At 35.8% G+C, this 23538-nt stretch overlaps 7 protein-coding genes across 7 annotated transcripts; 3 read left to right on the top strand and 4 right to left on the bottom strand.

Annotated features, from left to right (window-relative positions):
* Positions 1 to 60: 60 nt before the first annotated feature.
* Positions 61 to 9285, bottom strand: MONOS_1426 (uncharacterized protein; the record flags this gene model as incomplete). The annotated part of the gene is made up of 1 exon (XM_067867046.1): positions 61 to 9285. The coding sequence occupies one exon, from the start codon at positions 9283 to 9285 to the stop codon at positions 61 to 63; it is 9225 nt and encodes a 3074-aa protein (XP_067733734.1).
* A 3226-nt stretch (positions 9286 to 12511) lies between these two features.
* Positions 12512 to 13685, bottom strand: MONOS_1427 (Vacuolar protein sorting 20B (Vps20B)). The gene is made up of 4 exons (XM_067867056.1): positions 13540 to 13685; positions 13184 to 13489; positions 13053 to 13130; positions 12512 to 12928 (listed from the first exon to the last, which is right to left on the bottom strand). Exons 1-4 carry the CDS (start codon positions 13666 to 13668, stop codon positions 12800 to 12802), a joined length of 642 nt encoding a protein of 213 aa, XP_067733733.1. The 5' UTR covers positions 13669 to 13685; the 3' UTR covers positions 12512 to 12799.
* Positions 13686 to 13909: 224 nt separating this feature from the next.
* MONOS_17065 (uncharacterized protein) lies at positions 13910 to 14655 on the top strand (the record flags this gene model as incomplete). Its single annotated transcript, XM_067869948.1, has 3 exons — positions 13910 to 13916; positions 14046 to 14325; positions 14421 to 14655. The coding sequence occupies 3 exons, from the start codon at positions 13910 to 13912 to the stop codon at positions 14653 to 14655; spliced, it is 522 nt and encodes a 173-aa protein (XP_067733732.1).
* Positions 14656 to 14765: 110 nt separating this feature from the next.
* On the bottom strand, positions 14766 to 17201 carry MONOS_1428 (putative SUN domain-containing protein 1/2). The gene is made up of 5 exons (XM_067867067.1): positions 17063 to 17201; positions 16421 to 17006; positions 15956 to 16360; positions 15522 to 15710; positions 14766 to 15356 (listed from the first exon to the last, which is right to left on the bottom strand). Exons 1-5 carry the CDS (start codon positions 17146 to 17148, stop codon positions 15042 to 15044), a joined length of 1581 nt encoding a protein of 526 aa, XP_067733731.1. The 5' UTR covers positions 17149 to 17201; the 3' UTR covers positions 14766 to 15041.
* A 30-nt stretch (positions 17202 to 17231) lies between these two features.
* On the top strand, positions 17232 to 19284 carry MONOS_1429 (uncharacterized protein; the record flags this gene model as incomplete). The annotated part of the gene is made up of 3 exons (XM_067867078.1): positions 17232 to 17279; positions 17346 to 17530; positions 17627 to 19284. 3 exons carry the CDS (start codon positions 17232 to 17234, stop codon positions 18726 to 18728), a joined length of 1335 nt encoding a protein of 444 aa, XP_067733730.1. The 3' UTR covers positions 18729 to 19284.
* An 807-nt stretch (positions 19285 to 20091) lies between these two features.
* On the top strand, positions 20092 to 20319 carry MONOS_1430 (uncharacterized protein; the record flags this gene model as incomplete). The annotated part of the gene is made up of 1 exon (XM_067867090.1): positions 20092 to 20319. One exon carries the CDS (start codon positions 20092 to 20094, stop codon positions 20317 to 20319), a length of 228 nt encoding a protein of 75 aa, XP_067733729.1.
* An 801-nt stretch (positions 20320 to 21120) lies between these two features.
* MONOS_1431 (uncharacterized protein) lies at positions 21121 to 23407 on the bottom strand (the record flags this gene model as incomplete). Its single annotated transcript, XM_067867101.1, has 5 exons — positions 21121 to 21708; positions 21816 to 21899; positions 22020 to 23059; positions 23113 to 23246; positions 23304 to 23407. The coding sequence occupies 5 exons, from the start codon at positions 23405 to 23407 to the stop codon at positions 21121 to 21123; spliced, it is 1950 nt and encodes a 649-aa protein (XP_067733728.1).
* Between the last annotated feature and the right edge of the window lie 131 nt (positions 23408 to 23538).

The following is a 23538-nucleotide window of genomic DNA, read 5'->3' as shown; positions in this document are numbered from 1 at the left end:
CAGAAATACGAGAAAAATGGGCAGTTGAAGAGTCAGTCTCACTTTGATCGTGCCCTGCTGTCAGCAGCGATTTTCAAGTATTTCGCTTTCGCTGCAAGCAAGTTCACTCGAAGCACCTCTTCCAGACTGCTGGCTATCCATTGTGCGATCGATGGCATCTGAGGCTGTGAGGACCATCGCTCCCGGAGGAAAATGCTGGAAGAGCTCTCTTTTGAGGGTTGCGAGGGATGGGCGCTTCTGCGAAAGGCTGTTGAGGCAGTTTTCAACCACAGAGCAGAACGATGATTGCTCCGCGCTGCCCAGGGCTGGCCTCTCCCCATTCACAATCTTCTGCCCTGCCACCTCTGCCTCATACTCTCCAAACGGAATATTTAGAGTTAAACACTCCCACAGCATCATCCCAATCGAAAATGCCACCGATTCCTTGGTTGCCCCCATCTTCTTGTTGATCAGCAACTCAGGTGCCTTCCACCTCAGACACTCTTTCTTGAAGTCATCCTCATCCTCAAAGGCAGACGAGGGAAGGGAGTCATCATCATCATCATTATCACTTGCAGATGTCACAATTGTTGACGAAGAGATGGATGAGGAATCTGAATCTTCTGATAATAAGTCAGAATGCATCACGATGCAGATGACCATGTGCTCAGAGAACAGCACAATGTGAGGGCTCAAACTGGAAAGAGAAGAAAGAGGATTTTCCATCTCGTCAAATGAATGAAGAGCTCCATTTGCCACCCAGAACAGGATCTGAGCAGCTGTTTGTTCTCTTTCCTGCAAAGTGCCAATCGCCATCTCTTTTGTCTTATTCCTTCCATGGAGCAACATGAACAGAGAATCCCTCAGATCCACAATCAATTTCTCATGAGGAGACGAACATGCCATTGCATCCACCAGATTCGACATCGATGAAGTGGTTGGGCACAGATCCTCTCTCCGAACAAAAGTGGAATCTGAATCAGTGGTTGAAGTGGATGAAATGGATGAAATGGATGGAGATGGTGTTCTCTTCCTTGTTTCCACTTCTTCTTCCTCTTTCTCATCAACCTTCTCGAGCATCCATTGAGGGATCTTGTCTGAGTCTCTTCCAAGGATATATTCAGTCGATCCGCTCTCAGATAGAAGATGCTCTGATGATTCCGAGTGCTGCATCTGCTTCCCATACACCCTCTTCTTGATCCTCTCTTCATTCTTCTTCTCTGCCTCCTTCTCAGCTCTTCTCCACTGCTCCTCAGGCGACATCTCCATCGTCACCATCTCAAACGCCTTCGGATCCTTTCTGATGTTATCATTCACAATCTCTCTCAGATCTTCTGCTTCATTTTTAACCTTTCTCCATCTGACCGCCAATGCAATCGAAACAACGAAAACAATTAGAAACATCACAGCCAATATAACAACAATGATTGGCCATATCGATTTCCCTTCTTTTCCACCTTCAACAATCCTTTCATCTCCCTTCGATTCAACCTCGCTCCTGTTCTTCAGGATGAATGACTCAGTTGCCGAGGGAGAATGGCCATCTCCAAACAAGATGCACACCCTCACTTCCGCACTCGCCTCTGCTCCTCTGACCATCTCCAACCCAATTGTGCCACGAACTTCCTCTTCACTCACAAACCCAGACTCACTTATCTCGTGTGTCTCCACCAGCTCCACATCCCCCACCGACGAAACAACCCGAAACGACAGGTTGCACGGCAGAAGAAGTGTGCCCCTGAACACAACATCCAGCACCCCTTCCTTCTCCTCTGTCTCCACCGATCGGAGTGTGGGGATGAACAATGGTGATGCTCGCTCCTCAACAATCCCCATCAAACTGCATCCATCATTCAGAATCCACATTGATGAATCATCCTTCACTCCGTCTCCTCCCTTCAAGCTCATGATATTCAGCTGAGCAGAATCCAAACACAATATGTTTCTCCGAGCTGAGGGATATTTTCCAATCGATGGATTGTTGTTCACAAACTCTCCTTTCTCAATCACCACATTTCCTCCACTCACTGACAATCCCCCATTCTTGCTGTTTCTCATCGAAGTCACTTTCATCTCCACTTCACTCTTCTCAAATTCAACCATTGACCCATTCCATTTGCATATCTCCTCTCTTTTTTCTCCTTCATTCTGCTCATTTCTTGTTCTTTCTTCATTCTCTCCCTCTTCTCCATCAAACTCACAACAATCAACATTCACACGCTCACAGTTCCACACGCTCACCATCCATCCTCTCTCTTCTTTTCCCAAACACATCCTCATCGAGCAATTCATCAAATCCACTCTTTCTGCACATTCCACGATCTTCACAATGCTCCCTCTGTTCTGTCTGGTGATGTTGCTCATCGACATCTCCTTCGCCTCCATCTTTGCTTTATTCGCATCAACAATCCCTCCATCCTCGCTCTCGATATCGCTCATCCTCAGCTGATATATCGCAGCCTTGCTCCCTTCACAGACGGACAATATCTCTCGTGAAGTGGAAACACAGCTGACAACACATTTCTCCATCTCCAGCTCTCCCCCCTCCACTTCCACAATTGTGCTGTTCAAAAGCATCATCATTCCAACACTCTTCCACCAACACTCGCTCACCCCCAATGTTCCATTCTTCACTTTCACAATGCATGAATGCTCTGATTCAAAGCTCAACCCAAACAAGAATTCACATTTCTCCACAGCACTCTCATTCACAAACACAACCACACTCCCTTCATCCCCCACAACCTCCATCTTTCCTTCAAGATGGATTGTGGATTGAGTCTTCTTCAGACTCTTCACATTCATATCCCCAATCACACACTCTCCCCCAATTGCCCCTTCTCCATCAATCAGAAGCATATTTGCAATGCCTCTTTGAATGTGCTTCACAGCGCTGCCAATGCTCAGGCAAGGATTGTTCTGTGTCCCACATTGTCTGTCATCTCTTCCACTCAATGAGACAAACACCTGCTGGCCGTAATAGAATGTGATCAGAGGGATCAGATCAACATCATTCCTTTCCTTGTCTGACCCACAGATGGAGTTGGAGGATTTCAGGGCATCCTGGCTGAGATCCAGCACAAACAATGTCTCATTGATCTGTTTGGCAATCGATTCGCATCTGATGAACACATCCTTCCCCACAAATGCCTCGTTCCCCCAAAACCTCACATTCTCCATCCTTATCCCAACAGGCCCAAATCCACTGGCTCCACCCTCATTCGGGTCAAGTGCATCAACCATCACCCCTCCTCCTCTTCCCTTCACCCCGGAGCACGAACACATCCCCAGCGAACATCCAACAACTCTCACTTCTGATTCTCCTCTCTTCAGACACACTTTCATCCCTCCTCCTTCCTCGCACATTTCACTCCTGCAGCTCGAAACCGAACACCCCTCCAACACACACTCCATCGCACACTCAAATGAATCCACACTCAACATCCCTGCTCTGTTTTCTCCATTTGTGATGTTTGTGAACGAAGACCCATTCACTTTTATCACCACTTTTTCGTTGTTTGAATGCCTGTTTTCTCCCCTGCTTATCCCTCTTTTGGTTTTCATCCCATTCGTCTGCTCATCCTCAAACATCGATATCAGACTTCTTTCTTTCACCCCAACATTCGAGATGTTCGCATCCTCCACAATCGCCTCCCTTGTTGCTGTTGCACTGAAAGCGATGAACCCTCTCAACTCACCATCTGCATCTAACGAACATCCTTGAACGACAACTCTCCCTCCATTCACTTTCATCACACAAAACCCTGCATCTGCCATTCCATTCAATGAGACAAACGAGCAATCCACGACTGACAAACAGATGTTTGCTCCGGATGATTCGATCAATATCTCATGATGACTGTTTGGATTTGGATTTGAGAATGACAAATTTGTCAGTATCAGACTCACGCCAGATGATATAAATGGACTGCCATTTGCATCATTCTCATCTTCATCGCTGATAATCACTGCTGTGCCTTTCTTTGTTCCTTCAATCACCATTTTTTGTGACTCTGAATCAGGTGAAGTTGGTGGAGATGATGAAGAAGAAGAAAATGATATGGAATGACTCAGAAACCCTGATCCTGCAATGCTGATGTGTGATTCCCCTTCTCTAAGTGGTTCATATCTCAGTGATATCAAGTGGTCAATCGATGAACATGGTGCCTCAGAAAACCCACACCCGCTGAAGTCTCCTCCTCCATCTTTCGAAACAAACCCATCTCCACTCCAATTACTCCACAAATACACAACCAATGGAATCACATATCCCTCTCCTGTTGTCTTCCTCTCCCATCCACACAGCTCATCCAATGATCCCAACTCTTCTTCCTTTATCTCCCATTTGAAGTGCTCCTTGTTCACAATCTTGCTCAGAACCCATCCTGAAACAAACATGTTCTTCCCTTTCCAGGCATCACATCCCTCAAATTTCATTCCTTCGAGCACAAATGATCCCATTTGATCAGGCAGTTCAGCGAATACCGCTCCTCCTAATCCTCCTTTTTTCTCTGAACTATCCTCTGATGGAACTTCACATTCAGACAAATTCACATTTTTCATTTCCAAACTCCCTCCATTCTTCACTGATATCATCATCCCTCCCCCTTTCATCCCACTTCCACCTGAGCAGATCGAGGACAAATTGCTCAATTCAATTTTCACACATCCACCTTCCTTCATTTCAACATTCAAACATCCCCCATCTTCTCCTATCACTTCCACTCCACTCATTTGGCTGTTATTCATCTCCAATTTCACTCCACTTGTTATTGATATTGGAGATTTCTCATTCATTGTCACTCCCCCTTCCATCACAAATCCATCAACAATCAGTTCTCCACCCTCAATGTTTATCACATTATATCCGATCTTTCCATTAGTCAATGCCCCGCTCTCAAATGAGACTGAACAGTTCGTCATATTGAGTGTTGATGTTGAATGGATGAATGCACTTCTCCTTGGATTCATCTGACCTTTCACAACAAATGAAAGTCTACTCATTGTCAGTGAACTCGAACATCCAACAAGCCAGTCTTGTGTATCTGATCCTCCATCACTCACATTCACTTGCATCCTCTCTCCATCGGATGACACTATTCTGCCTGAAATACTCACACCAAATAAAGAAATTTTAATTTCATCCCTTATTGACGAAGATGAGACAACCTCAATTTCATTTGAACTTTCACTCAATCTTGAGTTAGCACAATAATCAACTGTCAAACAGCCAAACCCTTCAAATCCGCAATGACTGTGGTCCATCCCATTTCCTCCACTCCCATCAACAATCACCTTCGTTCCCATCGTGCACAAATACACAAACAGTGGAATCACTCCGCTTTCATCCCCATTCTCACTCCCACTCAGCTTCAACACATCTGATGAAATGACTCTTGAGTTAAAGAATGCAAATGAGCTTGTATTCACTTTTGACTCCAAAAACACTCCACTCTCACAATGAACAAACACATCCTTCCCATATTCTGCCACATTCCCATTCACTTTCGAAAACTCAACATTCTCTCCAATTGTCAATCCACATCCCCCACTCCCCATCAACACAAACATCCCTCCTCCTCTCCCTCCATTCCCTCCATTCCCTCCATTATTCTCTGCCTTATTCCCATCAATCACACTCGTTCCATTCACAACCACTTTCCCATTTCCCTTCAATCCAACATATATTCCTCCTCCCTTTCCTCCAACACAACTGCACCCATTCATATTGCATCCATCAACAGTCAACTTTCCACTCCCTCCAACTGTCCCTTTCATCCATCCTCCATCTCCACAATTTTTCACAACTCCACTGATATTGCATCCTGAACAGATCACACTTGTCATTCCTTCACAAAATTCAACAGCCGAATGACCATTGAATATCAGCCCTTCCTCCATCACAAATCGATCCATTTTCAGACTCCCGCTCTGAGCATTTACAATACTATATCCAAAGGCCACACTCGATGTGCTCTCTGAGGAATGAGCAACTGAACAGTCCGTGAGTGTGAGTGATGAGCTTGTCGAAGTAATGAGTGATGTTGCACTCGACAGTTGATATGGAATTTGGAATGCAATGTTCTTGATTGAACTTTTGCTCTCAACAATTATCAAATACGATGACGTCATTTCACTCAGCACCTTCACATTCACGTTCGTCTTGTTTATCCCGCAATACACCTCCCACTCATATATCCCTGCCATCGAGACAACTTCTGCCAACTCAAACCCCGAATCCAACACAATAATCTTCTTTGACGAGCTGAATCTGTTTTGTGCTGCCTTTGTGATCGTTTTGCATGGAAAATAGTCAAGCCCACAAAACCACGAATCAAATCCTCCAAATCCATTTTTCTTTATCCCCACATGTGCTGCTCCTGAAAATGAATCAAAAAACACATTCAATGGAAATATTCCCATCCCTGCCTCGTTCCGGTCATATCCCATCAGCTCATCGTAAATAGATCCATTGTGTTCAACATTCAGCTTTGTGGTTGTTATTGTCCCTCTCACCAGCTTGCTCCCATTCGCAAACACATCTTTCCCTCCTAATGTTGCACCGCAACCAACAAAGCTCACTGATGATATCTCAAAGTCAAATGAGTTTTCTGCCAGCCACATCAAAACTCCTCCTCCATTCCCACTGCAACAGCATTGAGAAAAAGAAGTTGTTCCTCCACTAGATGATGCTGTTTCTCCCATTTGAAACTTGCTTGTTGCTGATTCCAGCTTGACTTTGAGACCACCTCCACTGCCTCTCTCGCACTCACAATCTTCAAATGTGGAGTTCCACACCACAAACGTTTCCTCTTCAGCAACTGATTTTGCCACAACCACACCATCCCCATTCACTTGCTTCACATTCTTCACCGTGATATTTGCCAATGTGCTCTCTTTCGATGTGGAAGTTGTCAAAAGTAATGCAGAGGAAGAGGATGAAAACAATGATGATGAAAGATCAGGTTCAGAGAATAGAGATTGAGAATTATTCATATCTTTCATTTCCGCATCAGCAATCGATAGCTGTGACAGTAGCACCACAAACACTGATGATGATATCACGTATTCTCCAGTATTGCTCATGGTGATCAAAATATCCTCCAATGAGAGTGACCCACCCCCATCAGTCACCACAACCACACTCGGAGAAGGACTTGCATTTGAGTTACAATCAATCTTCAAATGACTCATACCAAGATGACCTGTTGACACACTGAATAGCGTTCCTACCGATGAAAGTGCTCCTGTTCCAATTGAACATGTTTCCCTTCCCTTCCCAATGACAGAAATCTTTTTTGTTCCAATATCAATCGTCGTTGCTTCACTTGTGTGATTTCCTTCCGCCAAAATAATATTCGAGGTTACATCAAAAATTGTATTTTGAACAGCAAATCCAATTGTCTTGCAAGGCTTTAACTTATTCACTCCACACCATTTGTTTGTATTATTTCCTGTTTCTCCAACAAATTTATCCATCACCCCATTCTTCAACCAACCCTTTTTTTGTGATTCAAGATCAATCCAATTCCCATCAGAATAATAATAATAACACACTCTCTTTTCGCCTGTATTGGTTGTGTAACATTCATAAAACGGATTCTCAAGGTTCCGATACAGATAGAAATAATCTTCATAAAGCACATCATGACCATATGGAGCTGACTCGATTCTGCATTTGTGGAAAAAAAGAAAAAAGAAATAATGGTCGTAGCTTGGAAATGATTGTTGCCATGGAGAAAAAAACAATCCACCACCTTGAGATCCAGCCGCACACAATGCAAACTGGACATTTCTCATTTTGAATTGTGCAAAGGATATGTTTTTACAAAATATACCTCCACCAGCAATATCCTCAATTGTGCAAGATATAAATGAGCATTCAAACACGCATGCACTCTCTCCTTCACCTTTTTCTTCTTCAACACATCCAGAACAAGAGGCACCCACAGTATTTAGCAACAATCCACCTCCTTCACTTTGAGCTTTGCACTTGAGAAATTCGCATTCACTTATCTGAATACATGAGATAATAGCACCTGCATATAATCCTCCCCCATAATAATTTTGCGCGGTACAGACATTGAATATATTATTATTAAGAAGTACTGATTGAAGTGAATGGCATAATATTCCACCTCCACGGCTGTATGCAACGCATCCATTGAACAAACTGTGTGAAACATTAAGTATTCCATTATTAATGTTGTACATGAAAATTGCTCCTCCACTTGATACACCGTCAGTAGCTGAATTTTGTGTTCCGGTTGTGATTGATCCGTTCCATTCGCACCAAATGAATGTGTTTGATGTATTGGTTGTTTCGTTCTGTCTTCCTGGAGTCAGCTTTCCATCTTTCGTCCCGATGAATTCAACATTTCTTGTCCGACAGCATCCAACAAATGAGGTATTTGAAGCAGTCAAAGAAGTCAAAGGGTTGTTGATTGAGGGAACAATTCCTCCATCGTATGCATCACAAACTGAATGAAATGAACACGAATTCATCGAGGTTGCTTTTCCACATTGGCAAGTTGAGAGTGATTCTGTTTTTGCTGGAGTTGTCGAGATATTGAAGAAATTCAAATTTGAAAGTGAAATCCTCTCAACAAATGCAGATGAGAGAAATGGAGGTCTTGTGACCAAAAAGGATGAAAAACTTGAAGAGCACATTGAAACACGTCCGAAATGCTCAAACTGGTTTTCTGATCGTTCTGAAGAAAAAAGAGGAGGAATTGAATGAAGATGTTGAGTTGATGATGCGAGTGAAACATTCACCAAAACCGCACAACTTTCAGTCAATTTCAAAGGTGAGTTTTCTTCACCAATGGACAAAATGCATCCTTTTAATTCAACACAACTCTTCTTTTCTGCTTCAATGAAACATTTATTTGAACTTTCCATGATTATCAAATCAACATACAGAACTGAAGAATTCATCATTTTCAGATTTCCTTCAATTCCACTTTTTTCAGCATCGTTGTTTGAACGCCTACGTTCTTTCCCTTCATGAACGCTTCCCAGTTGTTTTCTTCTTTTTCTGTATTCATCTTCACACTTTATTTCGTTTTTGTTATTTTCTTCATCAAAGTCTTCCTTTTGGATACTATAAGCATGGAATCTACTTTCAGTTGCATTTTTTTCAAAAACATTTCTGCTTTGAATTTCATTTGAAGTTAAGCTGTCTTGGAATATCTCCTTTTCAAATTCCTCTGTTCCTTCTTTCTTGTCTTCTTCATAATCTGTGGAACACATATGCACGAAGTGAAGATGAATGAAAAAGACCAGATAACATATTCCTGATGACATTTAGATCTTTTTTAGCACAAGAATCACCAAATTATTCTTTGGTTTGGCCAATATTTGCTCTAATGGGTCTTTTTAATCAATTTCTTGTGACATGGGACGAAGTTATTAGATTTTTGAATTTTGCTCCTCACAATTATTTCTTTTATTTTTCTCAATATTTTTTTTTCATTTTCTTCATTGTTAGCATGGGAATGTTAGACTTATTATGATACGATGGAGAATAAGTTTGAAACAAATCATTATTTATTTCTAAAATACAAAAATTTTATTCCTTATTTTCAATCTAATTTTTTATTTATAAAGATCCAAATTACAAATGAAAGATCACTGAAATTTGAAAACAGTTTTAAATAACCTATTCTCAAATCTTTTATAAACTTCTTCCAATTGTGTTTATCGTTTTGTTGCTTTTCAATTCATATTCTTTTTTAGAAGCGTTTCCATCTCATATTTGAATCTGAATAGAAGTTTTAATGTTTATACCAACTTTTGAAATATTTATTCAATTTATATTCATTTTGGGCAAATATTTTTCTTTTATGAAAAAAACAACGATTTGTTCCAAACTTTTTCCACAACCTAATCATGAGAAATCTTGCATTCCTATGTCAAAAATATACAGAAAATTTCCAAAACTGAGGAAAATATTTGTTTGATAAGAATGGAACAAAATTCTAAAAGCAAAAAATTTTGTCCCATTTCTTCTCATATATTATTCATAAGTTTTCTTGAAGAATAAATAATTAATACAAAAATTTATGTGTCAAATTGGATCTTTTCAGAGTATGGGACGAAATATTTAGCTTTATGAATTTTGTACCATTCAACTCAAACAAATATTTTTTTTTCAACTTATGAATTTTTCTGTTTTTTTTTTTTTTTTTTTTTTTTTTTTTTTTTACTTTTTTTTTTTTTTTTTTGTCATGGGAATGAAAGATTTATAATGCTATTTTCCCAGAAAATGTTTGGAGCAAATCGTTGTTTTTTTCATAAAAGAAAAAATTATTCACCATATGAAGAACGATAATTAATCAAAATTACGAATTTAATATGGGTGATTCTCACTGAAAAGTTGCAAACGCAAAATTTTCGATCAAAATATTATTCTTATATTTTTTATAAAAAATTCCTATTCGCACTCATGAAACTTAACTTGAATGTTAACAACAGCATTGTTTTGTTTTTTCTTTCATTAAAGTCAAGTATCGTGAGTGTAAACAGAAATTTGAAAAAAATGTTAATTTTTAAAATTTTTTTATAAAAAAATTCATTTGCCATTTTTCAAAAAGAATAACATCAATAATATAAATTTTAAAAAAACATTGACACCACTTGCAAAGTTATGATTGCAAAAACTGATCATTTTTCGTATGCAAAAGGAATAATTTTTATCGAAAAAATTATTCAACACAAAAAAGTTATATTGATTTTTAACAGTTTTTTTATTCAAAGAATCATATACTCAATCTGGACAAATTCTGGTGAAAAAATACTGTGTGCATGTATTTCATAATTTCACATTGAATTATAATGAATTTTAAAAAGAATCACACACGCACACACATTCAAACATACACAAACAAACAAACAAACAAACAAACAAACAAACAAACATTAAAAAATAAAAAAATCGAAATAAAAAGAAAATTATATAAAGTTATATAAAATGAAATAAAATAAAACACACCTATTCGAGAACTATTTCGTTATTTCGAACAGAAGTGATAATTTTGCATTTCATTTGACGTATTTCAAATGACTCAACCATTTTGAAACAAAATCAAAAAAAATTTTTTTGATCAATTTATGAAAGGCGGCTGATCCTTTTTGAAATCAGACTTTTGTGAAAGTTTTGATCAAAATTTCTATCTCAATGGTATTTTGAAAAATTGCGCATAAACAGAAAGTGCATATAGTTCATGATGACGTTTCAAAGGAAACATATTTTTTTCAAAATCCCTTTGAGAATAAAATTTTGATCAAAACTCGAACAAAAGTGTGAATTCAAAAAGGATTAGTTAGGTTATAAACCAACTTTGATCAAGAAATTTCTAAGTTTGCTTTGTCTCCGGTGAACAAATAGAAAAATTAAATAATAATAAAATTATTATGTTTATTCTTTTATTTTCCATATATTCTCTGACTGTTTTTAATCTATCAGTGATAATAGGCCCAGATTCATAAGAATTGTTTTTGATCTGGGTTATTATTATTGATATCATAACCTTTTTCTGAGTGCTGTTTTTTCAAAGGTTGTTTGCCTTTGGAAAGTTATTTAGAATTCAAATGCAAAATACATCCCAATTGTTTCTGAAGCCAATGTCTTTGCAAAAATGAAAATGAAAATGTCTTCAATATGCCATTTCATTTTTCAGTGTTCATTTGCTATTGTTCAATGATATTTTTCGATATGAAAATTTCGAAAGAAAAATTATGATTTCAAAAATAATCAGCCATCTTTTAAATGCTTTTAACAATATGCAGCGAATATTATGCAATAATTTTTAACCATGAATATAAAGTCTACTCACATTCCGTTAATATTTTCATTCGCATTCATGAAAAATATTCTCGCAATTGATTTATTGTTTTTGATTTTTGTTTTTTTATCTATTGCTATCATTCCATTGTGATACTTCAATTCAGTGAAGTTGAATCAAAAGAATGAGATTTAGCCAATGATTTAGTGTTTTCATTATTTGAACAATTTCAAGTGATGAAAATTGAATAATTCGAAAATTTATTAAATTTCATTTCTCCAATTTTCATCTGAAAAAAAAAAAAAAAAAAAAAAAAAAAAAAAAAAAAAAAAAAAAAACTTTCACAAACAAAGATCGAAACCCCAGAAGAGAATCAATTTTTAAATGACTCAATCTTTTTGAATTTGATCTGCACTAATTGAATTTTTTGTTCAACTTTTAGGCTTCAGCGAAAGCAAATCCATATGATTAAAACCAACAAAAAATAGGTCTTTTCAAATTCTATAAAACTATTTTTTCAAAAATATGATTATGGAAATTAATTTAATAAAAATTTCCCTTTTTAATTTGAAATTTGAAACGTATATAATATTATATTTTGTTAAAATAACATTTTATTTATTATTGGGTTTTTCATCTCAACTAAATGTAAAAAAGTTTTTTTTGTGCAAATGAAGAATTATTTTCTATCACAAAAAAATTCCCCATTGGGTTTTTTTTTTATTTAATAACAAAAAATTTTCAAATTCTGCATTCATCACTTTTTCGACAATGTTCTCAATGGATGCTCTCAAAAATTTTTTTTTACGTGTCTGTATTCTCTATTAGCTTAATGATATCATTTTGAAAAAAAGGTTTAAAACAATATAACCATAAAATACATATAATGATGCGAACAAACTCACAACATTTGTCAAACTTTTAGAAATGATAGGAATGAATACATCAAGTTCTACCAATTATTCTTCATTATTACTCTTCGCTAATTTCAAAATCCTTAACAATTAATTATAGAACAATTTATTACTGTACTATCAAGCTAATGCAAGTTCCATTTCTTGTTGAGGCGGCTCGGTTTCTATAACGTTTTGCGATGAAGTGTTGGATTCTTTCGGAACTTTTATTGGTTCCTTTGGAATATGAAAATCGGATAGATTTATTTCCTTTTGATAAATAAGTCACAAAAATGAATTTTTTAAAATCCAATGCAATTCATATTCATGAAACATATTGATAAAAGAAAAATAATTTTACAAAAGTTAAATTCCTAATATTTAATGAGCATACATCTAATTTAGAAAGTTCCGCTTCTGCTTCCTCATCGGAAGGAACACCACTTAAAGTGCCAATTGCTTCAGATAGACCCTACACAAAAACAACATTGTAAGATATATATTTAATTTAAACTTTGTGCAAACGTCAACTTGCTCCATTTTATCTTCTATACGTTCTTTCAATGCTTCAATCTTATCAATATCAAGATCACTTAATACAACATCCAATATTTCGTTTGCCCCTTCCATTACATTAACAACTTCAAGGGCTACATTTGAAGACTCTAATTCTCCAATCAATTTTGAAACGTTATCATAATAACCAGAAGTAACTTTCACCATTTGCTCCATGGACATTTTTCGCTTCATACAAGAAATAGCCTGATCCTTTCTTCCTAATTTATGAAAATCAATAGCTTTTTTCCGCTCTGCATCTATAAATTTATATAACTTGAGATATTTATGACAATTTCCCGATTTTTAAGAATGAAAAAATATACTTGATTTCTTCTTTCTGCAAGTGAATCTCTGCATAATTTCATATCAATTAATTGACTATCTTTTTCGTTTATAACAGGTTGCTGCTTTTTATATGAATCTGGTTTGATTTTTGACTTTCCACATCCCATGATCTGAAAAAATTTGTGGGAGATTAGATCATAGATATTTATTTGTAACTTTAAAGTTGAAAATTAGCGAAAACGAAATGATATAATTGGACGAATTTTATTGTTTCTAGGTGCTGAGATGATGCTTTTTGATAAAGATTGCAATATTAAATTAAGCATTGAGGCTTTTCCACTGTTCGTTTACAAAACCTTATCGTTTGAAAATATCTTTAATTTGCTATCATATTCACAAGATTTTTTAATGTTTTGTTTTTCACTTTGCATTTCTTTTGCTTTGTTTCACATCGCTTTATGTGTGACTTTTTTCTTGTTTTTTTCTTTTTTGATATTCACACTAATGTTTATAACTTTGCGTTGTTTTTCTTAAAATGTTTTAGCTTCATCTACAACATCTTTTTTCGTTGAAAAGCTTCAAAATGAGAGGACCATTCCCCAACTTAAGCTCACAAACATTGTTCCTGATGGACTGACAAAACGTTCAACGAGAAATCAGATTGATCAAAAGCGGAATGATGATATTGTTCAATCTCTACAAAAAGTTCCAGCTTTAGAAAAACAACGAAAAGAGACTGAAGTTGTCCATCAACGATCTCCTTATCATGGTGATCAACAGACGGAAGATCGAAGTCAAGCACAGTCGTTATCTTTCTCATCTCAGTATGCAAAAATGCTTTTTTATTTTTTCATTTTTAAGTTCTATAATGATTTCTTTTTGCAATTTGAAACTTTATATTTCAAAAAAATTTTTTTAGATCCACCAAAAAAGATTATCCTGAATCTAACTTTAAAATGCCAACGTTCTCCACCACCGCAGCAGACAAATACAAAGATACAAAATCAAAGCAAACAACAGCTTCTGCACATAATCAAGATCATTTGTTGCAAACTAAGCAACTTTCACCATCTATGCCTCAAAATGCAGATTCACAAAAAAGTTCATTTCAAACATCACCTCAAATGAAAAGTTCAATGGATCGTTTTTTTTAAACAAATTAATTTTCAAAAGAATTATATATTTGACAATGCTTATGAATAATCTTTCCAGTTAATCGACAACAACACTTGCAATTTATTGTGATTTCTTTGAGGATTACATAATGCTATTGAGTAATCAGAACGAAGGATCATTTCCAAAATAAAAGAACAAATATGACAGTATAAGACAAATAACCAAATCAAGAATTGAAACGAGTTATCTTTCTCATTTAAAAATTTAAAGAGTGAACAAAAATACACATTGCAAATTAACCAAAAAAAAAAAAAAAAATGATTTAAACTTTATTCAGAGGAATTTATGAAAATGAAATGCAACATATGTTTTGCTAATTCGTACTCATTTTTTACAAGAGAAACAATTTCCTTCCTTTTCCTTCTTATGCCTCAGATATGGCCGGAGGATGCACCTTTACACGATACAGGCAAGTGTATTCATTATTACCATAATTACTTTCAATCGAAAATCGAACCGCGTCGCATTTCATCTTTGTTCCTTTCTCCTCTGCCGAATAGAATGTCGCATAATACCTCTGTGGCATATCAAATTCTCCAGAAGCGATTTGCTCGCTGTATTCTACTATTTTTGGATACACCCGAGAAAGCTTCAATTGGGCTGTGCTGTTCAACAAATCAGAATTATCTACTCGAGGAGCGCATCGGCCAACAGGAATAGGCGATGGATCTGATTGTTCCTGCATATGCGATGAAAAAATATTGATGGAAAATTTTGTTGTTATTATTAATATTATCGAAATAAATGAGAAGAATATTAAATAAGGTGCAGAAAGAGATGCAGATCGAGAAAAGAGGAGATAATAATTATTGAAACGAAACAACTCCATTTTTAATTTACAAGCCTCTCGATATTCTCTGCAAAGACACTCTGCCTTTACATGGCGAGGAGCAGTTGTTGGATTTAATGACAGATTCCGAGGCATCCCGCCAACAGACACTGCTCTGACATGACTTCGTTTCGAAAGCAAAACAGAAACATAACTTGGAAAGCCAGTTAATGCAAGGCACTCTCCAGGCTGAATGTCATTGCGCTGCAATAAATATGAACAAATGACAGAAAGAGAATTAAAGATTAAACACAAATAAATCAATTAGAAATTAAAAAGAAGATATTTTTTTTTAAACTTACGCTTTCAAGAAAAAGAAAAAGATAATTTAAAAAATTTTAAAAATTCATTTTTTCAAAAAGATATAAAATTCATATTCTATTTCTTCAACTATGGACGTTAAGAATAACAATCCAAGTTATCTTATTTTCGAAGGATATTTTACATACTCCAATAACAACCAAACTGGACATATCAGGAATATGAAGAGAATCATTCAGGATAGATATCGGGATTTCATCTTTTATTCCTTTTCCTTGAGGCACCTCATTTCCAGCACGACTTTGCTCAGCATTTTTGTTTTCCCCTTTTAAAAATTTGATAAATTTTGAAGTGTGTTCCATTGCTGAATCATAAAGCATTGAAAATTTTCCTCTATTGGACACTTCCTCTTCATTTCTGTCATTAGAGTCCGAAACTTTGCGCGCATCAGATTCTTTTTTACCATATAATTTAGAATGCTCCTCGACATATCCTCCAACTGACGCATATGCAACATCTGGCATTGAAAATGCTTCAGAAGAGTAAATGCTATTGTCAACATGAACTTCAATAACTTTCTGAACTTCAGGTTTCTGAAGCATATAAATAAAAAAAATATTTCAAACATTAATTAAATATTAAAGCATTCAAACGTCATTAATTCCTTTTTCCAATTCAGTTGGGATGCCAATAGAAATTTTTTGATTTGAGAGAATTTCTTGTTCAGCCGAACCATCTTCAAATTTCTCATTTGCAGTTGAATTCTCTTCCTCATGTTTAAGTAAATGGCTTGATTGCGATTCGTTTTTTTGTGATTTTGCAATTTCTTCTTTCGATGAGCTTAAATCTTCAACTCTTTCATTTGATGCAAAAGGAGTCTTGGATGGAGTTTCAACAGGAGTTTCGATAGAAGTTTCGATAGGTGATTCATCTTGCATATCTAAAACTGTATTTGTATTGCATTCACTGTCTAATTCATGCGACTTCCAAATTTTCAGTGGCATTCTGTTTATCGAAGAATTACTGTTAAAAAAACCTGGCAAGCTCATCCCAAGAAATGCAGTAATAGCAGTTAGTGAAATGAAGATCGTTGACATGCGTGGAAAGTGTTTATAAAACGAAACAAATGGCCATAATAAATGGTCGTTAATGGAGAAAAATGGAAAGGAAGATTGATCTGAAAGAGAATCCTTGTGCAATTTTTTCAGCTTTTGCTTTGAATGTTTCATCAATTTTTCACTTTTATTCACATTTTAAATAAAATCTCAGAGATAATTATATTTAAAACTGCAAACAATTGGATATCATGATTATCGGATTTGCCCCCAGTTCCTCTTTGTGCATTTAAATAATCATTCAAAAAATCTTGATTATTTTTCATTTGTTTGTCTATTTTACCCACTTTGACAATTTTTTGGAAAATCTGATCACATTAGTTGCATAATAATAAAATTTTCAATTTCAATGAATCCTTCAGAGGAAAGTCTGAAAGCAACTGCTTCTATGATACAGGTACACGCTTATTTCACAATTTGAAAATTTGTTTATTTCGATTATGTACAAAAATTTGCTCTGTAGGAGCTGATCGGAATGACTCAAATTCTTATCGATGTTTTACGTCCAAAACTTGGAAAACGAATCAGTGAACCTTTAAGAGGATTGGGAAAATTATTTCACGGCAATCCACTAAAAGATAAGATTCCTTCTGTTCCATTGTTTGACCAATGGACTTCACAAAATAAAGTTATTCATTCTGGACTATTGTTTGTTCAATTCTGGCAATTTGAAAAAAAACTTTTTGTTTTCACTTATCACTTGTTAATGATTTGTTTGGATAATCCTTTCTCACAACATTTAAGGCAACAAAAAGATCGTGATTTTGTATCCGCTGATCTTGTTCTCGATTGGCTAAAGTTTGTTTCAAGAATACTAGCTCCACCAGGTGACGCAGATGAGTCGCAAACATCTGCTGCTATAGTTGATCATGCTTTGCAGAATGGCTCCAAGAATAGTTCAAACAAAGATGAAAAGATAACTCAGCCAAAGTCGCCTTGCTCCTTTTCAAAGACATCGCATGAAGTCAAAACGTATATGAAAAAACACGAATTATCCATCCAGAGTGCTTCTATGGAAAAGACTTCTAGTATTTCATCTGCACCAATTCTTTCACCAATAAAATCTCCAAAGAAACACAATTTTCCAATTACATCGCCTCACACTTCCACAAGTAATATTCATTCTGAAGACAAATTCCCACCACAATCCCCAAAATCAAGTTCTCATTCGGTTATATCTCAATGTCCTACCAGTCCTTTAGCGCAACGCAACACTTTCAAAGAAGACAATAAAACAATATCTGGGCCATCTCCATCGTCAGATCAGCCTTCCGATGACAATCTTATTCCTCCACAGCCACCAGAGTTACCGCCTCCGATTCCTCCTTCAGATGAAGACGAAGATGAAGACGCGGAGGGAGATGATGAGAGCACAGAAGATGGCGCCCAGCCACCACCACCGCCGCCGCTGCCACCAGCCCAGTTACCTGAAGGGTCAGCATTTGAATCCGAATCACCCGAAAATGCACTGGAAGATGAGTTCGGAACACCCCCGCAGCTGCCTTCTCTTCCACAGAGCGAAAGAGGATCCCCTCTTTCAACACCCTCGCAGCCACACCACACAACTGATCATCATTCTTCCACTTCTAATCCAAGAAACTCCTTCTTGCCTTCTTCTCCTCTGCATTCTTCTTCTTCTTCTTCCTCTTCTTCTTCTTTTTCTTCCACAGATAGACTCAGTTCGCGAACAGATCAGAAAGAAGCTTCCAGTTCTTCTCATTCCTCTGGGTTTAGGGAAGGCGTAAATGCAAGCGGAGTCCAGCGACAGCTACCTCCGGTTGACACAGCTTCTTTCAAACCTTCTCGAATAGCACTTCTCAAAACATCTTTTCAGACATTCGGTTGATCGGTTTCTCTCTCTCTCTCTCTCTCTCTCTTTCTCTCTCTCTCTCTCTCTATCTATCTCTCTCTCTATCTCTCTATCTCTCTATCTCTCTATCTCTCTATCTCTCTATCTCTCTCTCTGTCTGTCTCTCCCTGTCTTTCTCTGTCTCCCTCAATCTCTATCTCTATCTCAATCTCTCTAATTCTTTTTTTCATTCTCATTTTCATTATTTCTCTTTTTCTTTCATTTCCCCACTTCCCATTTTTGTTTGTGCATTTAGGCAATTCATACAATGCTTTATGATTCTTTAGAAGATAACCACGTTAAATAGCAAATGTGTCATTCCCTGTGGGAATGCTATACTCACTTTCACTTCACAACTGACTCTTCATAAATAATTTCTTTCTCTCTCTCTCTTTTTTTTCTTTGTATCTTTCTTTCTATTCTTCGCTCTGCTTTCTAAATGCGTATATATAATTTCTTTTTGCTTTTTGTCTATCTTTAACATTTTCTTTCTTTCTTTCTTTCTCTCTCTCTCTTTCTCTCTCTCTCTCTCCTCCTCCTCCCCCAAAAAAAACATATTACTTTATTTCTCCTGCTTCCTGCCTTTCTTTTGCTTATTACTTTTCCATATGTTTCGTCTATTTATCTCTCTGTTTGATTTTCCTTAGAATTTACATGCAATATGCAATTTTCCACTGTTTTTTTTTTTTTTTTCGTTGATGCATTTGCTTGTTTTCCTATGTATGACTACTGTAAAGTGATTATTACACATTTTCTTGAAGAATTTTCCTTCACTTTCCTTTTATTAATCTGGAACAAGTTACGTATTAGTTTTATTAGATTCAATAGATCCAATTTTTGTCTTGACTTTGCAAGATGAAATCTTCTTTAACTAATAGGCATTATAAGTGTTTTCAATTTTTTTATTTGTTTTTTCAAAATTGCTCTGACTCACCTTTTATTTCTTGAGTTCAAATGTTGTAATGATAATTGTGTTCTTGATTTCTTAAACCATAGAATTGTCTATTTTTTTGTTGACAAAATTAATATTTACAGACAATTATCACAATTATCAAATTGTTTTCAGGTTTTTTGCACAACTATTTTTTTGTTTCTATTATTTATTTATTTATTTTTTTTTTTTAAAATTTCCTTTTCATATCAGTGATAACTTTTTGTTTTTCTTAAAATAGATCAACAATAAGCTCATTCTTTTAATTTCATCGCTCTACATATTATATTTATTATTCAAAGATGATAAATGGACATTTGAATAAAGAAAGTTATCATATTCCATTCTTTGTTCATTTTTGATCTGAATGTTGGCATTTCGAAATTAAGGGTTATATTTTTTGCTGTTTCACTTGAATTTTAGGAAAAAATGTTTTGCTTGATTCTTGCACTTACTTCATATCTATTTTGCGAAGAAGTTCCCGAAGAGGAAGAAATTCCAGTTGGTGAAGACCTCTCTGTTATCGTCCAAAAGGCTCGTGCACAACATCGCCAGAGTAATGCTGAAGGTCCAATGAAGATTCAGCTTGAACGCAAATTCTACACTGCCCCAGAAATCAAATTTGAAAACGAGCAGGTCGTCATCCAAGGTGCATAAATAAATGCGCCAGATATTATTTTTTGGTGGATTGTTTTATTTATCGTTTCTTTGATTTTCTGGCCCATGTTTGATTTGATCATCTCTCTATTCGAATCGATCCACCGTTTTTATTGAACATTTTTATTTGTTTTTGAACTTGCGTTACATTAGAGCCATTTATATGAGTAATTCTCGCGTAATGGTTAATATATATCAATAATGATTTTATTTGATATTTACGAATATTTTTTTGAAAAAAATCAAAGGAACATTTGAAGATGTATTTTAAATAAGACATTTTCACCTTGCAGGAAGATTTCTTATCATGATTTGGATTTTCTTATTTATCATAAAATGGTATGAGCATTTCTTCATTTTTCTAACTATTTTAATAAAATTAAAAGATTGAAATTAAGTAATATTAAATTGTATTTAAACCAGCCACGTGAAACTTGCTTTGATGTTTTAATAAAAAAAGAAATCATTTTCACAGATAAAATAAAAAAAAACACTACGATAATAATGCCTATTTCTGGCTTATAAGTATTTCTAAAACATTTATTAAAAAGATTTCAGGATAAAAAAAACAGGATTTCATTGATACTGGAAGAGAAAAAAATTTCTTAAACTATTGAACCCAATTAGGAATATTTGTAACTGTGATCTGCTTCATGTGGATATTCTTTCAAATTGCAACTGCTGCAATTATTCATTTTGAATTATTGCGTCAAAGCAATGATGAACATTCCAGGGGTTGCATCATTTTGCGCGTATCAGTGAATAAAGGCGTACAATCCAAAACATCTTTTTTATCTTCGTTCAATCAAACCCTGCATTTTGACTTCCGTATGCATCATAAAGCGTTTCTTCATCAACATCTTCTGTTTGAGTCCAACATTCAACAAACATAGCCGCTAAGCATTGAATTATTTCTTCAATTTTCTGTACAACGATTGCATCTTTTCCTAAAATTCTTGAGTAAAATCTTTTCGATCTTTGAAACGCTTTTCGAGCTTCTGTATATCTCTCCTGTCCATAAAAGGCTCTCCCCAACATTTTGTATCCGTCAGCCACACGACACAAAGGATGATCTTCATTCAAAGGTGCAACATCAACAATTGACTTCTTCAGCGAATACGATGAAGATTCAGCTTTTTTCTCACGTTCTATTTTATTCTCTTTCTCATTTCCTTCTTTTTCATCGTTCCCTTCATCTTCTCTTTGGATGTCTCCAATCATTTTTTCTTCCTGAATCACCCTTCGTGCTGTTAGCTCAGCCATCTCAAACTGCTTTTGATGGAGAAGAATCGAAGTATACACACGAAGAGCTCTGGTGAGCGCTGGTATTGGCAGCATTTGCTCCTCTTCTTCAAAGGCAGCAATTGCATTGCCAAGCAAATGAAAGGCCTAAAAGATGTCATGCAAGCAATAAAGGAAAATAACAACAACGAAATATAAATGGATAATCATGTTGAAAAGATTATTTGCGAATATATTGAAGCAATAGCAAAAACCTCTTCGACAACTCCTTTTGAAACAAGATGCTGACACAGCAAAGTTGCGGCTGAAAGTGTTCTGACACTAATTGGTGTGTATTTCTAAAATTGAAAATTCAAATAATTATGAATAGCAGCGAAAGAATATGAAAATTGAATAAGTTAAAAAAAAAATAAAAAAGACAATTAACGTGCCATCTTTAAAAGAGAAAAAATACATACCTCAACAAGGCATTCGTAGGCTTCTCGAAGATATTCCTCAGCTTCGTCCATCCTTCCCATCTCTTCCATAACCTGCCCGATAAGAGTGAGCGTGTCTGCATAGTCGCTCCATCTTTTCTTCGCTGCAAGCTCTTGCAAAAGAAGAGACTGGAAGAGCCATCCAAGCGACTTGTTGTAGAATGAAACGCTTGTTGGCTTGGATTCGTCTTCTTCATCTCCTTCAGTAGCTTTTTCTTCATTTGAATCATCGTTATCATCTTCTTTTGCTTCATCTTTTCTCATCTGTTGCGCCTTCATTTTACAGAGCAATGCAGGGATGTTGTGATATTCAGCCAAAACAGCAGGCGGAAATGTAATGTGCACTGGCGTAAACGAAGAGTCCGCAGACGATGAAGACAAAAAAAGAGACGGAGAAATACTTTTTTCACTTGTCCTTTTGATTTTTGCGTTCGAATCCCCAAAGAAGAAGTTGATTGTGTCACCTGCCTTTTCTTTCAGATCCTTTACAGACAAAATCCTGATTGGTGGAAACTTGCATTCAGTTATTGCCATCTCCATTGCAAGACTCCAATATTCATCAGCATCATTTTTTGCATCTGATGCATCTTTTGCCATTTCAAATATTTTCTCTCTTTCTTCTTCGATCTTCTTTTGGCGAGATTCAAACAGCTCCTTCTCTCTTTCTTCTTGAACCATCTTTTGATGCTTGCTAAATAATGATTCTCTCTTCATCTCTTTCTGATTTTCGTTCGCATCGTATCCTCTTGAAAAATTTGCGCTTCCATCTCTTTGCCGTTCTGATTCGTATTTTCGAATCAGTGCTCTTCTCCTTTCTCGTTCTTCATGAATAATACAGTCGGCATCATGGTCCCCACTGCTCTCATTTGTGAATCCTTTTGGTGGCAATGAACTTCCTACAATTTTGTCTTGAAAAGCCAATTTTCCTTTATGATTGGCTGTGTACAACTGATGAAGAGGAGGAGAATTATAACCAGGCTTTTCTGGCTTTGCAAGTGGTATAGCAGATGTTGGGTACATAACTGTTCAAAAAAAGCGAATTAGAATATTTAAAAAAAATTACAAATAAATTAACCTTGTCCTCTGTACTTTTTCATATCGAGATATTCCTTTGTTTTTATTAAATAAAGAGAAAAATAGAGAGTCGGTAAAAGCAATCCAAAACGAGGGTTATTTCTATTTTCTATTATCAATTGTCCCAAATTATTGCTAAAGAATTAAAAATGACTTGGTAATGAAACAGAAATACAAAGAAATAATAAATACCATAGTTTTAATGCAGCTTGAGTATTTCCAACATTGATATAATAAGAAGAGATATTCAATGTTGCAGAACACCACTCGACCGATGTATCTCCATAAACTTTCATTGTTTGAAGACCAATGTTAATTAAAAGTGCAATTGTCTAATAATTTAAAAAAGAAGAAGTTGCAATAATAAAAAGGATATGAAAATAACAAAGCAAACCAAATTATAATTTTGTTCTCTTTCTGTGAGCAA

Source organism: Monocercomonoides exilis (assembly GCF_001643675.1).
Source record: "Monocercomonoides exilis strain PA203 chromosome Unknown scaffold6-2077815, whole genome shotgun sequence".
NCBI lineage: Eukaryota > Preaxostyla > Oxymonadida > Polymastigidae > Monocercomonoides > Monocercomonoides exilis.
Note: the sequence above shows the minus strand (reverse complement) of the source record. Positions and strands in the feature narration are given on the sequence as shown.

Bases quoted from the DNA above. Each gene is read 5' to 3' on its own strand.
- MONOS_1428 (XM_067867067.1), bottom strand. From the start codon at position 17,148: ATGAAAAATAATCAAGATTTTTTGAATGATTATTTAAATGCACAAAGA. The intron at 17,007-17,062 runs GTTTGCAGTTTT...TGTGAATAAAAG, and splicing joins GATAATCATGATATCCAATT to TGAAAAATTGATGAAACATT. The intron at 16,361-16,420 runs GTTTGAATGCTT...TATATGCTTCAG, and splicing joins TGGAAAAAGGAATTAATGAC to AAACCTGAAGTTCAGAAAGT.
- MONOS_1427 (XM_067867056.1), bottom strand. From the start codon at position 13,668: ATGGGATGTGGAAAGTCAAAAATCAAACCAGATTCATATAAAAAGCAG. The intron at 13,490-13,539 runs GTATATTTTTTC...AAATATCTCAAG, and splicing joins TTGCAGAAAGAAGAAATCAA to TTATATAAATTTATAGATGC. The intron at 13,131-13,183 runs GTTTGCACAAAG...GTTTTTGTGTAG, and splicing joins ATAAAATGGAGCAAGTTGAC to GGTCTATCTGAAGCAATTGG.